General features: G+C 49.6%; 1 protein-coding gene across 1 annotated transcript in view; it reads right to left on the reverse strand.

The window, feature by feature from the left end:
• Positions 1-10716, reverse strand: part of LOC146050423 (cholesterol 24-hydroxylase-like) — a 29410-nt gene extending 18694 nt beyond the window's left edge. The window contains exons 1-4 of the mRNA XM_083167429.1: positions 10434-10716; positions 7679-7756; positions 6763-6844; positions 6169-6239 (exon numbers count right to left, since the gene is read on the reverse strand). Coding sequence (XP_083023555.1) covers positions 6169-6239; positions 6763-6844; positions 7679-7756; positions 10434-10570 — 368 coding nt within the window. The 5' untranslated portion in view covers positions 10571-10716. The remainder of the gene's footprint in view (positions 1-6168; positions 6240-6762; positions 6845-7678; positions 7757-10433) is intronic.
• Between the last annotated feature and the right edge of the window lie 4660 nt (positions 10717-15376).

The raw sequence follows: 15376 nt of genomic DNA on the forward strand, positions 1-15376 counted from the left end.
TTAACGAGGGAACAGAATGAGGCGGTAAATACACTTAAGGATAACATCGCTATAACCATTAAGCCAGCGGACAAAGGGGGTGCAGTAGTTATTCTTAATAGAGTTGATTACATTGATGAAATTAAGCGACAACTTTCTGATCAAACCTGCTATAAACCACTTACATATGACCCGACATATAATTACAAAAAAGAAGTTGATGCTGTAATTAGACTTGGTCTTTGTAATTACTGGATTGATGATGCCACAGCTTCCTTCCTGACGCAGGTACACCCCAGGACCCCTATTATATATGTACTCCCTAAAGTTTACAAGACTTTAGTATGGCCCCCAGCAGAGGCGTAACTAGAACTTTGTGGGCCCCATAGCAAAATTTATAATGGGGCCCCCCCAAACTCGGGTCTGTACCAGTGCACATTGCACCGTGTGTGGCCACCATTAGTGCGAACAGTAAAAATGTTCCCCTCCAATAGATATTTTAAAAATAAAGAATGCACACATTCTTATAAACAAAGGTGTGTGGCCTCGCTTCAAACGATAATGCCCCTCACACATTACGTGACACACCGCAAAGCCCCTCACACATTATGGGACACACCGCAAAGCCCATTACACAATATGGGACACACCGCAAATTCCATTACACATTATCTGGGTCCACCCCCTGTCATTAGTGGGGGAGCGTTAGGTAGGTAAGATGGCAGCGGCGACCACAGTGGGTGTAGGCGGCGGGGAGAGTATAGGCGGCAGCTCCTCTCTAGCAGTCACTCTCCCGGACTTGCGGGCCCACCCGGAATGGCGCGATACCCTACCGGCTCCTTACTCTCCACTTCATACAGGCAACAGAGGCTCCTTTGTGAGGGTGCAGGGGAGTGCTTGCTGTCCGCCGGGCCCCATAGCAGTTGCACCCTCCATAGTTTCACCACTGGAGCAGGGGAAGGAGAAGAGGGGTGGGTACAAAATTAGAAAGGGGGGAAGTATGGGGAAGAAGAGGAAGCGAGGGGGTGGGAAAAGAGGACGAAAGGGGGAGAGAGTAAAGGATGCCATGATGGGGATAGATGAAGAGAGGTGGGAGAGTGGATTGAAAGGTTGCAACAGCCATCACTTTGTCCCCATCTAATCCACCCCATCTCTCCCAAGTACAGGGGGGACTGTGTAGCTGCGTGCACCTCTCAGTTCATGCGGGCAGCGCAGGCCAGGGCTCCCATTCACAGGCACTCACCACGCCTCCTTCTCACCAGTGCTGTGTTACCTTCTTATCCCCGGCGCGGTGTCTATTGTTCTTCCCGCTCGCAGCTTCTCCCTCCCGCAGCAGTCCTGGTGTCACTTGTCCGCGGCGCGCCTGGTCTTCCTCTGCCCAGCGCGACCTTCCTGCTTCATCTCCCTCACAGTTTCTCCCCACGCCGCAGTCTCCTGCTGTCAATCACCGCGCCGGGACTTCCTCTCCCCTGCGCGGCCTTCCTGCTTCATCTCCCTCACAGTTTCATTCTTCCAAACCACGCTGCAGTCTCCTGCTGTCAATCACCGCGCCGGGTCTTTCACTCCCCGGCGCGGCCTTCCCTGCTCCATCCCTCTCACGGCGGTGTTCCTGTCTTTCGGCGCAGTGTCTCGTGCGCTGCTCACTGGGGCTGCGCTGCAGGCATGTTCAATACGCAGTTGGGGGAGAAATAATAGAAAGGGTGCAGGGGATTGCCTTGGGGCCCCCCAAGCTGCCGGGCCCCATAGCAATTGCACCCTCTGCACCCTCCATCGTTACGCCACTGGCCAGGCAGACCGATTGTATCATCTTGTGGTTCGATCTGCCAGCCATTATCACAATTTATAGATTTTTGGCTCCAGCCCATTGTTCAAAACACTGCTTATTACTTAAAAGACACCACAGACTTCATTGTTAAATTGAAAAATTTAGGAACCTTACCTAAATCAGCATTGTTAGTGACGCTCGATGTTTCGAGCTTGTACACTAACATATGACATCATGAGGGTCTTGAAGCAGTGAGGAGTCTTGTGTCCGCCAGTCCACATTATACAGGTCCTAATGTCAATTATTTGCTTCTGCTTATAGAAATTGTGTTGAACAAAAATGGGTCCTTTAAATGTGCTAAATGTGTTAATTGCCGATATTTAATAGTGGGTACACACTTTAATGATCCACTAACATCTAAGTCATATGATATAAAGTTTAAATTAAATTGTGACAGCAAATTTATAATATATGCAATACTTTGTCCATGTAATAAAGTTTATATTGGTAAAACAATCCGCACTGCAAAGGAGAGAATAGGATTACATCGTTCTTCTATTAAAAAGGCTATGTTTAAAATTGATCCTGATACACCCCCGGTAGCTAGACATTTTGTAAACCAGGGACACACTCTTAAGGATTTTCAATTTCAGCCGATTGATCAGATTATCCCCTTACGTAGGGGTGGAGATCGTGGTAAACTTCAATTACAGAAAGAGTGTTATTGGATTAATCAATTATCCTCCATGTCTCCTTTGGGTCTTAGGCCCTTATTCTAATCTATGCGGTACGGCCCGCGTGCGGCCGTACCGCCGATGTTTTGACATTGCACATGCGCAGAGGTCAATCTGCGCATGTGCAGCCCCCTTCGCCGCAGACGGATTTCGTCCGCCGCAAAGGGGGCGTATAGGGGCGTGAGGGGCTTCATGCCCTCATTTCCCTATGTGTACGCCCCGCGTTTCATGGGCGTTCCCATGCAAACGCGGGGCGTATGCATGGTAATGAGGGCATGACGCAACTCATGGGGGCGGAAAGCTGACGTCGCCGGATGTCAGCTCTCAGCCCCCATACAAGCTACCACACGGACGATTGTCCGTGTGGTCTCAGCTTGCGGGAGCTGCTGGGGCGTGCGGACCTGCCTTCGATGGTCGACGACCATCGAATGCAGGGGGCAGCTCCCACCATGGTGGAGGCGTACGCCTCCACCATTTTTATGCGGATCGCCAGCCGTCCGTGTACGGACGGCCGTGGCGATCCGTCTCGTGGGCGGGGCTTGGTTTGTGCGGCCGGGGCACCGTGTGCGGCTCCGGCCGCACCAACCAGAATAAGGGCCTTAATGAGGAGTTTTTCCTCAACTGCTTTTTGTAAATAATTGTTGTAAATATTTTTCATTATTTTTTCATTATTGTATTCATTGTGTTCACTTTTTGATGATGTCTATTGTAAACCAGGTATATGGGACACAGCAATCTAGACTAAAAACCTGTGATCGCTATAGTTTATTCTGAGAGAGCTCAAGATCTAGCGGCCAGCCTTATTATAAGATATATTGTGGGTGCGCTAATATGTCTGACAGTGCAGCGGCATCTGATGCTTAGTGTATTTTATGCCATTTGACACCTAAGACCTGCGACCAGAGACGCGTCTCCATGGTGACGCACACGTAGGTGGGTGTATAACCTATCAAGTGTGGGTTCCGGGTGATGACGTTACTGGTAAGAGTTGTATTGCGGTTTCCAGGGTGATCACTGCTGTGCCGGCGGAAGCCGTGTCACGTAGTGAGTCACGTGAGATCCCTAACAGCTCTACACCCTATTAGATTCCACCAGGAAGTGACGCACGAGTGCGGGCTGAAGCCGTTACGCTGCATTACATACCACAAGCGATCACAGGTGAGTAATTGTCTTTTCATTGCTAGTGCTATATATACCTGGCCCTTTGAGCTGGTCAATTGTGCTCCTGACGACGGAACCTTCATTCCGAAACAGCTGTCGAGCAGCTCTGACCATGCTGGCTGTATGCAGTACCACCATGCTTCCTTGCCATTGCCATTGTTAAGTATATGCAAGTTTTTGAAATTTGACATGGACTGTATCTGCTATGCTTTTTGAACCTTATAAAGAAACTATTTTTGCATCTTTTTCAAATGGTTGTGCCTGCCTCTAATTACTACCTACTAAAACCTATATGTGGCATAGGCACCCGATGACGATATGAAGGTTGTGCTGACTATCCAAGTGTCTCCTATATATATATATATATATATATATATATATATATACACACACACATACTTACCACATGAAAAGCCTGTGTTTGTCCCTCTGCACCTTACTCTGTAGGAGACCTCACAGTCCTAGTGCTGCCTCTGATTAAAAACCCTCCCATGACTAAGCTGTTGCTGCTGTTCTCCATGGGCCTGAGAAGCATGTAATGAGCTTCACCAATCAGAGCTTAGCACAAACCTCTCAGCCTCTGCCCTCTGGTGCAAAGTGTCATGGGACTTAGTCAACTCCCAGTAATGCACAGCACACTCGTGCAATCAGTGTGCCTTGGCTCCCGATGCTCAGCACCATTAATCATTGTCACATTGGCAGATAGGTGAAGCTGCAGCACTACCCCACTGCCATGCAAAAACCTTTAGCTAAAAATAAAAAAATATATATATTTTTTTTTAAATACATGCCAACCACAGGGGGCCCCTAGCTAGATGGGGGCCCAGGGGCACTGACCCCTTGTGCCTCCATTATAATCCGGCCCTGATATCACGTCCGACCTCCCTGTATGCTATGCATATGCCTGCCCACCTGACAGGCATATGCATGCAGACTGACCGGGAGCAGCACGGCGGGCAGCGGGTCCCTGAGCACTAGTACACGCACTGACCTGGCCGGGCATGTTGTGATCACAAATAGCAGCGCTGCGGGACGGGCAGTGCAGTGTCAAAAAATACCTGTCAAATGACCGGCCGTTCTCTGATTGGCTGAGAGCTCTCTCAGCCAATTAGAAAACGGCCGGTCATTTGACAGGTATTTTGAAAATGTAATAGCCGCCACTGCACTGCACTGCCCGTCCCGCAGCGCTGCTATTTGTGATCACAACATGCCGGGCAAGGTCAGCATCACTCGCCGCACCCGGCACCCGCCGGGAATTCATTTGAGAGCCGCCGCCCGCCCCCACTACCTTGCTCCTCATAGGCATCGCTGCTGCTTGCCCTACTGCTCCTCACCGCCCTGCAGCTCCCCATTTGTTTTACATGTGATAAATCGCAAGCGATTTATCACATGTAAAAACTGTCTCATCAAGTGCTAAATTGTACGTGAGCCTTCCGGGGAGCTGCCGGGCGGCTCACAGGAGAATTGGGTCCAACTTGTCCTAAGGACAAGTCGGCCTAATGTATGGGGGCCTTAAAGTGCAATGCCGATGATCTTTGGTTTTTACGTGTCTGTGATTATTACTTTGTGTTTGATCGCAAAATCAGGACATTGTCTAACCCAGGGGTGGCCGAACCGGTCCTCGAGATCTACCAACGATCCACATTTTCCAAATCACCTAGCTGGTGCACAGCTGTAGTCATTATTATTGGTCACATGACCCAGATCACCTAGCTGGTGCACAGCTGTAGTCACTATTATTGGTCACATGACCCAGATCACCAGCTGGTGCACAGCTGTAGTCATTACTAACTGCCACATTTTCAAACCTGCTACATTCATTCCTACTATAGATCCACAGGTGGCCTGAGACACATGGACTGTTGGTAGATCTTGAGGACAGGTTTGGAAACCCCTGGTCTAACCTGTTTACCGGTGCTCATCAATAGTAATATATAATCTGGACTATCTGTGGACTTTACATCATTGCCTCTAGAACTGTAGGTATGAAGATGAGTCTACAAAAGGCCTGTTTCAGACCTGATGGCTGGGCTGCGAGTTTTCGGAGCACAGGCATCAGGTCAACAACGTCCCACCAGCCTGTCCCCCCGCCCCCATCCCAAATGCGTTCGCAGCTATGCGCACAGGGGGAAGTCCATTCGTAAATATTCACCATCAAATCGGCAGCTGTGAAGGGCATGGGGGGAAAGAGGTCGCTGCTGTCATCAGCGGTTCTCCCTCTCCACGGCCAGGCAATGTCTGCGATTTCTGGGGCACTCCCGCAAAAATCCGGCGTTCTGCCCCCAAACACCCGGCACCTGTCAATCACCTTGCGTAGAATCAGCAAAGGCTAGCCTTTGCATGGTCCACTCACGAGGGGATCCTGAGCATGCGCACAGCGTAGCGTGCACATGCGCGGTTGTTTAATCATCAGGATATGCAAATTCGCAGTCCTCCAAAATGGGCTGAATCAGCCCTAAAGTGGGCCGCTTTTGAACTAAAAGCAGCTTAAACGGTAAAAGCCGGTTGAACTTTCATAGTGATACCTACCGGATCCCGAATATTTTGGAGAGGCGCTCATAAAACCAACTCTTCTTGTATTTTGGAACCATCAGAAATTCCTATGACCAAGTATTAAATATATTATTTTATGTTATTGCATATTTATTGTCTAATAAAAGCTTTAAACACAAGCGATTGGGAAGCGGGTGCTTGCGTATTCATCGCAGCAGGGATGTAAAAAGGACACGTGTAATATTGCTTTTTACAGGTGAACTACTGGCCCCAGCAAGCCTGACAGTTTATAATGGCACTAGCAGAACCACTAGTGCTATCAAACCTGCCGCCCCTTCCTGCTCAGAGGACTGTGGGTCTCTGGGCAGCTGCCTTATATGTTATGGCCCTGTGCATATTGCTTCAATGTGAAGGGAAGGCCTGTACACACTAGAAGATTATCTTTCCAATCTGGCTGGTTGGAATGAAAATCTGGAAATTTCTGGGAACAAATTACAATCGACTGTTTGCTCCCAAACGCTGGAATAAAGTCCAAGCCTCGAATATTGATTCATTGGGCCAATAATGAGTCACACAGATGCATATAACGATAATGAGCATTCCATATATGGAGGTAGGTGCCTACTGTACCTTTACTGCATCAGGGCTGACAACTAATACTGTGACCTTGTGGAATACATTAATCCGTATCACGGGACCATACACCAGAACCCTGGGAAAGAAGAAGTAAATACTTTAGGTGATGAAGATATCTGAGTACACGCACAATGCACCCGGCTCATGAAGGGTACGGAAGCTGCACATCGGTAATAGCAAATGCTAAATTAAAGCACATAAAGGGGGTTATTCTAGTTCATTCGCTCGGATGCGAATTCACAGCCTTGCGAGTGATCCAGATCCCGCCTTGCGAATGGTGGTACGCCGGCCCACCATTCGCAAGACGCGTACGTTCGCACTGGCTCCGAATGGGTGTTTTACATAAACATCTATCCGCATGCCACCGGGACCCTCCCACATCTTTCGATGGTTGCCGACCATCGAAAGATGTGGACACATACTGTACGTAAGATTGCTCTGAGTAACCTTACATATGCGTGTACGTTCGGGGGGAAGTGGGCGACATCCGGGGATGTCAGCTGCCCACCTCCTGCATGTCCGTTACGGCCTCATTAGCATGAGAACGTCCATCGTTCTCATGGGAACGTACATGAAACGCTGGGCATTCCCATATGCTAATGGGCCAGCCCACCGCCCCAACGCCTTCCCTGCGGGGCATTTGCAAACATGGGTGCCTGCAACTAGTTTGGTCGCTGTGGATGCACACATCAAGCACATTCACATGCGCAGAAATGCGCATGCGCAATGCAAAAACATCGACCCCGTGCGCGGGCCTGCGAACGGACCAGAATAAGGACCAATGCATATACAATATAGGACTCATGTCATCTTTCAGTAGACCTGGGGATGGATGGCCTTGGTCTGTGTGTACAGCGCATACTGTATCATCAGCCTTAGCCGTTGTCTAGTAAGAGAACGCATCACTCACCAATCCATAAACTGGTCATACACAAGGCGATCGCTCCTCATTACCTTCAGTATTGTTGGGGAATTTCCAAACAAAAAGCTGAAAAGTGAAAACAACTCAATAAGTGTATATGGAATATATACAGTAGTCACTGACCCTTCCTTCTGTGACCATAAAGGTGCCCACACATCCAATCCGATATCTATCCAATTTCCCTTGAAATCCAGAACACCCCAATCATGGCCACACACAGAACGATTGAGTAAAAGATCAGAGGTTTTACTCAACCAGGGTTATTCGGGCTCACCCACCCTCCGCCGCCCTTTCATCGCACCCCCACCGCTGGCAGGCGGAGAGAGAGGCCCGCGGCAGGCAGGAGATTTCAAAACTCCTATTCATTTGAATAGGGGGCCACTCTCTCAGCCAATCAACAGCCGCCCTGTTTATTTGAATATGAGTTTTGAGATCTCCTGCCCGCCACCGGCCTCCCTCTCCGTCTGCCAGCGGTGCAGTGGGGGAGCGGGAGATGCCAGTGCTGGGACATGGGAACATTGTTCATCATGCCTACACATGGAGCGAAATGGCCATGATCCTGCAGGACGGGTGGTTTATCTTTCCGCCTGCTGAAGGGATCAGCAGGATCTATGAACGACCCGCGGGCACCCACATCGGATCGTCATCAAGCCCACACACGGTAAGTTTTTAAACGATTGGTCACTCCGATTGGTCGGAAAGCAGGATTATTGTTATTGTTTGGTATGTTCCATTATTCTTTGTACTGTATATACTCCTCCCGCAGAGAACAGTAATAAACAGGGTCAAAGGTTTCCACGCAACAGCTCGACAGGGTCAAAGGTTGACAGGTCAAAAAAGTCGACATGCAATAGGTCGACAGGTTCAAAATGTAGGCAGGTCTAAATGTCAACATGAATGTTTTAACTGCCTTGTTGCTACTCCACCATCCATGTCGGCATAGTTAGAGGGAAAATATAATAGCGTGGCGCGTAGCGAGGCATGGTGAGCACAGCGAGGATACGCGTTACACTAATTGGGGGTCCATGATGACAATTACACCCCAAAACTTTTAAAAAATCATGTCTACCTTTTTCATGTCGTTTGACCCTGTCGACATTTTGACCCGGAAGACCTTTCCCATGACAACCGATCCAATGTCAATGTTTTGACCCTGTTGACCTTTTGACCCTGTTGACCTACTGCATGTCAACCTTTTAGAGTGGACCTATTGACTGTCTATCTAATAATCCACACCCTGGGCTGGGGCTGCCACTAGAAATTGTGGGGCCCAGGACTGATTTCTAGTCAGGGCTCCCCCCACCCCCTCACTTATCATCCGACTCTGGGCAGTATTCAATGTGAATACTGGCGACGTGCAGCGAATCCTGTTTAGGATTCGCTGCACATTCGCCACTGCTCGCTGCGTTCCGGAGCCTCGCCGGCTCCGGTATTCAACGAGTCAGGGGCTCGCTGCCCCTGACCGGTGAATTTGAGCTCCTGCGGCGGATGCCGCAGGGAGCCTGAGGACGGTGGCAGGCAGGGAGATGGAAGTCTCCCTGCCTGCCCCAGAACGTTTGTGGGGGGGAGGTGGGCTCCCCGGGTGTCAGGCAGCACAGGCTGCCCCCCGGGGGTGCCAGCAGGGGACCGGGTATATTCACTACAACCGATCATTCATATGTAATGATCGGGTGAAGTGAATATATGAATATCTAATGAGCGGCTCGGCTCCGGCCCCCTGCTGGCTGCTCTGTGTAAAAAAAAAAAAAATTATATTTTTTTTTTATTAAAATATATATTCATGTGCTTACAGCACATGAATAAAAATAGCATGCCCCTCCTCAGAATAAAATTTCAGATTTTTTGACACCAATTGTAAAAAACAAAACACTTTATTTTAAAAGTTCACATTCCACTTCACCATAAAAAGATAGCGATTGCTACTCGGTGAATCATGGCGAAAAAAACCTTGAAATGTATTCGCCATCTGGTCATTGAATAGGGTGATTCACCGTTTTAGTCAGATATTCGCCTTACAGCACAAAATCGCCATAAAAACCTGACGAATCAGCCTCATTGAATACCGCCCACTGAGAAGAGTGAAGCGAAGCACAGGCTCCATCCCCCCCCCCCCTTCCCCCCTTCTGCTGCGCTGCTCCCACTCCTCTCAGAGCACAGGCTTCTCCTTCACCACTGGATGCTGGCAGCCATTTAAAATATGGCTCCAGCTGGTAAGCCAATAGGGGATTGCCACCCTGCAGCCAATCAGAACGGCTGTCGGTAAGCAAGCTCTGATTGGCTCACTGGACAGTGCCACATTTTAAATGGCCGTCAGCGCACAGAGGTGATGGAGAAACCTGTGCTCCGGGAGAAGTAGGATTCAGCATGGGGCACCTTAGCGGAGGCAGTCGGAAGGAGTGGTCCTTCCCTGCCGGGACAAGCTATGCCCACCGTTCCCCCTTGATGGCAGAACAATGTATATGTAGGAGTAGGTGGTATGTGAACAAATGCATAATGGTGCAGAAAATATGACAGGGGGACTCACAACTTCCCCCACCACGCGGGGTAAAAAAAACAGGACTGTCCCATGAAAATCAGGACAGTTAGGAGGTATGCTCTGCACTATTTCTGATACATTATACACCATCCCGAGCGAAGTACATTGTTACTGACAAAGCACAGAGTGCAGTTACTGACACAGTACAGACGTTACCACATTCACCATATAAGCTTAGTAACCCTATCAGTGCTGAGTGCTCCTTACCTGTCTCTGGGGGGGCCAGGGATGTGGTCATACTGTATGTGGATGTAGTGGACGTATCCACAATACAGAAGGAAACAGATCACAGCCAGAGCCAGCAGCAGCACAAAGGCCCAGGAGAGAAGTCCCCACAGCCCCATGGTGGGTGCAGGGAGCGTACACGTACAGGAGGACTGTAGCTATAACTGTACGCCCAGGGTGACACTTGTGTAATGTTCTAAGGGACAGTCAGGCCGCGGCTGACAGCAGTATTGTTATGGGGCGGACTCAGACATTCCAGCAGTTACCTCTCTCTCTATACAGGGGGTTTGGCCTCTTCCTGGCTGGGGCCCATCTGACAAGGATTCACTGAAGTGCACGCACGGGGTGTGAGTGTGACAGCCCTGGGCCAGCCTCTGTCTGTGTGTCTCTTATGATAAAAGTGTTTTACCTATGTCCTACTTATATGACAGACGCTATACAGGAGCAGTGTTACTACAATACGGATATAGTAATGTGGTGATTGAAATACTAAAGCTAAATAAACTGTTTATATTACAGGCATGTCCAAACTGTGACCCTCCAGCTGTTGGGAAACTACACATCCCAGCATGCCTTGCCACAGTTTTGCTATTAGGGAATGCTACAACTAAGGCAAGGCATGCTGGGATGTGTAGTTTCACAACAGCTGGAGGGTCACAGGTTGGACAAGTCTGGTTTACAACATCATTCTGATTTGGAAGTGAAGCAAAACAAGCAAGTACCTTTGTGTCTGGAACCAACCATGTTGCCACATAAGGGGAGAAAATATATTGGTGTATCTATATTTGGTGCAGTGTGTGCAGTGCCCACTGGCTGTCGGGTCCAGGGCATACTTGCCTACTTTTGAAAGCTAGTTTCGGGGAGACTATAGTTGATAATAGAATTTTGCATAGTGCCCCATTGAGGGGGGTGTCATGCTCCAACCAAAGGGCGTGTCTAGTTCCATATATGGAGAGATTATGAAAAGAGATTGTGAACGTGGCACCTAGAAGTGTGGGTGTGTAATTAAAATTTATTCTGCAAACCCATTGTCCCTTTCATTGAAGTACCTACTCCCTGTCCACCGGATAACAGAGAAGCAGACAAACCTGATTCGCTCCTGAGATCTCAGGTAAGGGGGAAACAGGGGCAAACGCAGGATTTTCAGAAGGGGTTTTCCAGAGGGGCAAAACAAAGCACGGAGATGGACACTTAGGTGACCCAGTATATGCCGGGTCAGTTCAAGTATTATAGATAGACCAAATGTATATAAATAATAATAATAATAATAATATTGTATCAACCGCTCAGCATGTAGGGCCTGGATCAGTTATTTCCACTAATTACCCCTTTACTGCACAGATGGTGGGAGATGGGGTGGGAGAAGGGGGCATTGGGCTGAATGAAGGGGTCCTAATACATAACTTCCAGGGTGGTAGAGGATGTTTAATATGCAGAGGAGGGGTGTATAGTGGAGTGGGCTTATTATTCATAATTTTCTGATGGGAGGACAGCTTGCTTGACTGCAGATATCTCCAGTTCCCAGAAATAAATTTCTTAGATTTTAATGGAATTAAAAACTAGAGAATCCCACCTACCAAATGGTATTGGGCACTAGGGGATTAGAGTTCAGGAGGCAGAGCAATCTGCCAATGAGTATATAAAACTACATACCAGGTGTGTGGAGCTGGAGCAGTAACCAGCTGCTTGAAGGCTGATATCTCTGGTTCTGGGAACAGTAGAGACAAGCTACTAGTGTCCATCAAAGGGGAAGAGACCCAGCTTTTGGAATATATCCTCAGAAAAACTCTGAATCAGACAGAACCTGAAATATCTGACTTGGAAGAGCAATTAACAGGCTTGGATGGGGACCACTGCTTTGAAGTCAGATATCTCCGGTTCACGAAGGCCGATTTTTAAAATTCTTGTACCCATGGAAAGAGAGGACCCTCACCTTTCAGGTGAGGGCCCTTAGACTCCTGGGGAGGTTTCTGGGTACTCAGAAACCCCCCTGCATGCGCTACTGGGGGGAAACCTTGCACCGGTCACCACATATCTATATTTCATTCCTTTTTTCCCAAAAAATGTAACAGTGTAATGTGGGCTAGGTGAAATGAGGGAGATTGCTAGACTAATGAGGGAAGAGAGCGAGATTGCTGCTATTTCAGGGAGTCTCCTGCAGAATGCAGGAGGGTAGGCAAATTTGGTCCAGAGGAAGCCCACACCACACACACTGCAGCAGTCCAGCATAATCTAAGATAGGGTGGAAGAAAAGCACTCTCTTTTTTGCTGGGGCACTCTTAATTATGAAAATAAAACCATATAGCAAAAGATCCTAGTAGATTCTAACGCAAATGAATGGTTTATTCATGGGAGAAAAATCCCTAGGTTTGAATAAAAGAATTAATTTAAAATATAACTTTTAATGTTCATTTATTAAATAAGTAGTACACACACACACACACATATCATCAGGGCCGAAGCTAGGGTTTCAGGCGCCTGGGGCAAGGCAGTCATTTTGTCGTTCCCCCTGACTGGGGGGGGGTGGGCAAATGACTGCCTTGCCCCTGGCACCGGAGGCTGAGCAAACCCTGTGCCCACATACCTCTGTTGTGCAGTGGGGTCCAGGGACGTGCAGCGGGGGTTCCGGTCCGGGCAGTGGGGGTTCCAGTCCGGGCAGCGGGGTCCGTTGACGTGCAGCGGGGGTTCCGGTCCGGGCAGTGGGGGTTCCTGTCCGGGCAGCGGGGTTCCGGTCCGGGCAGCGAGGGTTCCAGTCTGGGCAGCGGGGGTTCCAGTCTGGGCAGCGGGTGTTCCAGTCCGGGCAGCGGGGGGGCGGGGTCCGGGGACGGGCAGCGCCACGCAGCTTTCACTTGTAGCAAGCTATGCTATTTGCCTGGCTGCGAGAAGCGCTGCTGATTTTGAAAAGACTTGCCGGACGCTGATTGGCTAAGAGAATTCAGCCAATCAGCGTCCGGCAAGTCTTTTCAAAATCAGCTTCCCGCTGGGCAAATAGCGTAGCTTGCTTCCAGCTGCCGTTACACCCGTCCCAGGAGCCCCGCTGCCCGTCCCCGGACCCCCGCTGCCCATTCCCGAACCCCTGCTGCCCATCCCCGGACCCCCGCTGCCCGGCCCGACAGCGCCCACCCCCCCACATGCAGTGCCAGGTGCGCGTGACCCCCCATGCTCCCCCCCCCCTAGTTACGGCCCTGATATCATACTTGCCTACCTTTGAAAACTAGTTTCAGGGAGATAATAGCTGGTAATAGAATTTTGGGTACTTGTTTCCTAGCACGGCGCCACCAACTTTAATTGTATGCCATCGGGTCAGAAAAATCGGTCGCATCGCATGCGACCAAATCGCATGCGATGCGACGCAACCGACCCGATTTTTACATTGGATCCAATGTTAAATGGTCCCTGAGACCCAATTTTACATTGGACCCAATGTTTAATGCCCCCCAGACCCGATTTTTGATTGTATACCCACCCTAATGGTTAATTGTATGTCAAATGCCCCCCATTGTTAACGCCACCCACGATGAACGCCAACCCGAAGCGTGGCAAGCGCAGCGAGCCCGCGAGGGGCGGCGGTACGTGTCCTCTGACCTTTTCATACCACCACTATCCATGTAGGCGTGGAGTCGATTTTATATAGTGTGGCGAGCGCAGCGAGCCACCGAACCCGAAGCGTGAAATTGTAAGGGAAATGTCTTTAAAGCTTAAAAATCGGGTCGGTCGGGTCTGATCGGGTCCCATCGCATACTTTAAGTTATGGTATGCGATGGGACCCGACAGGTGCCGTGCTAGGAAACAAGTACCGAATTTTGCATAGTGCCCCATTGAGGGGGCGTGTCATGCTCCTCCCAAAGAGCGTGTCTCAGTCAGAGGGGCAGGGGGCATGGCTAGAGGCTCACAGAGCCTCTCTGCCATGCCTCCACAGCGTCTAAACAGGGGCGTGGCCTTGCAGGACGGCACAATTATAGGCCACACCCCCTTTTGCTGTAATCCACGACCCTCATTTCGGGCATAAGCCATTGTCGCTCCTTGAAACACCTGAAAGTTGGGACGTATGTGCACAAACACAGATATAAAACCTCACCTTCTACAGAATCTTGACTACCCACCCACTTGGGTGATGATACCGCCCCCATTGAGGTGGTACAGCCAACAACCAGCCAATGAAGGGAGTGCTCCTCAACTTAACAATTGCACCCGTACTGGTGACCTACCGTTCTTTCATGCCACAAATAACCAGCGTCAAAAGCCTCAACCTTCAACAACAGGGGAGCGAAGGCTTTGGCCTGTAACGCCAGCCCTTAAATATACAATCAGCATAACTACACCTCCTAAACTGCTATATGTCGTGGACCTCCATGAGGGAGAAAAGCCCCTCAGTTGGGATCCCGACTGTCTGGTATTTAACAGTCGGGATTCTAAGTAGAGCTAAATCAAACCAAATAGTGCTCTCATCTCATGGGCACCAGGGTAAGCTCTGCACACACGATCCTGGCACTGTACCAGCAGACCAGGTTTTCCATCCTTACCTATTGTGTTTTCTGACTGGCTGTAAAACATTTAACGTAAATCACATCAGTATGATGCAATATAGCAGGCTTACCTACCCTCCCGGAATTGCCGGGAGGCTCCCGAAAATCAATTCACCCTCCCGGCCCCCCGGGAAGGCGGGCAATCCTCCCGCATTGGCCAGGCAGCCCCCGCTCCCCCTTCCATGCAGCACAAAATTACCGGTTTTTGCGGGTCCGCGGCTGGAGGCGGGGCTAAAATGACGCGAATCGTGTTATTTTGTGTCATTTTAGCCCCTCCCCCAATTTGCGGACCCACGAATTACGTTGTTTTACTGTCATGGGGGTGGGGCTTGATGACGTCTGCCTGTCCCACCCCTCTGACATGCTGCTGTCCCACTGTCTGAGGAGAAATAAAAAGTC

The sequence above is a fragment of the Crinia signifera genome, chromosome 12, assembly GCF_055691185.1.
Source record: "Crinia signifera chromosome 12, ASM5569118v1, whole genome shotgun sequence".
In the NCBI taxonomy this organism is placed as follows: Eukaryota; Metazoa; Chordata; class Amphibia; order Anura; family Myobatrachidae; genus Crinia; species Crinia signifera.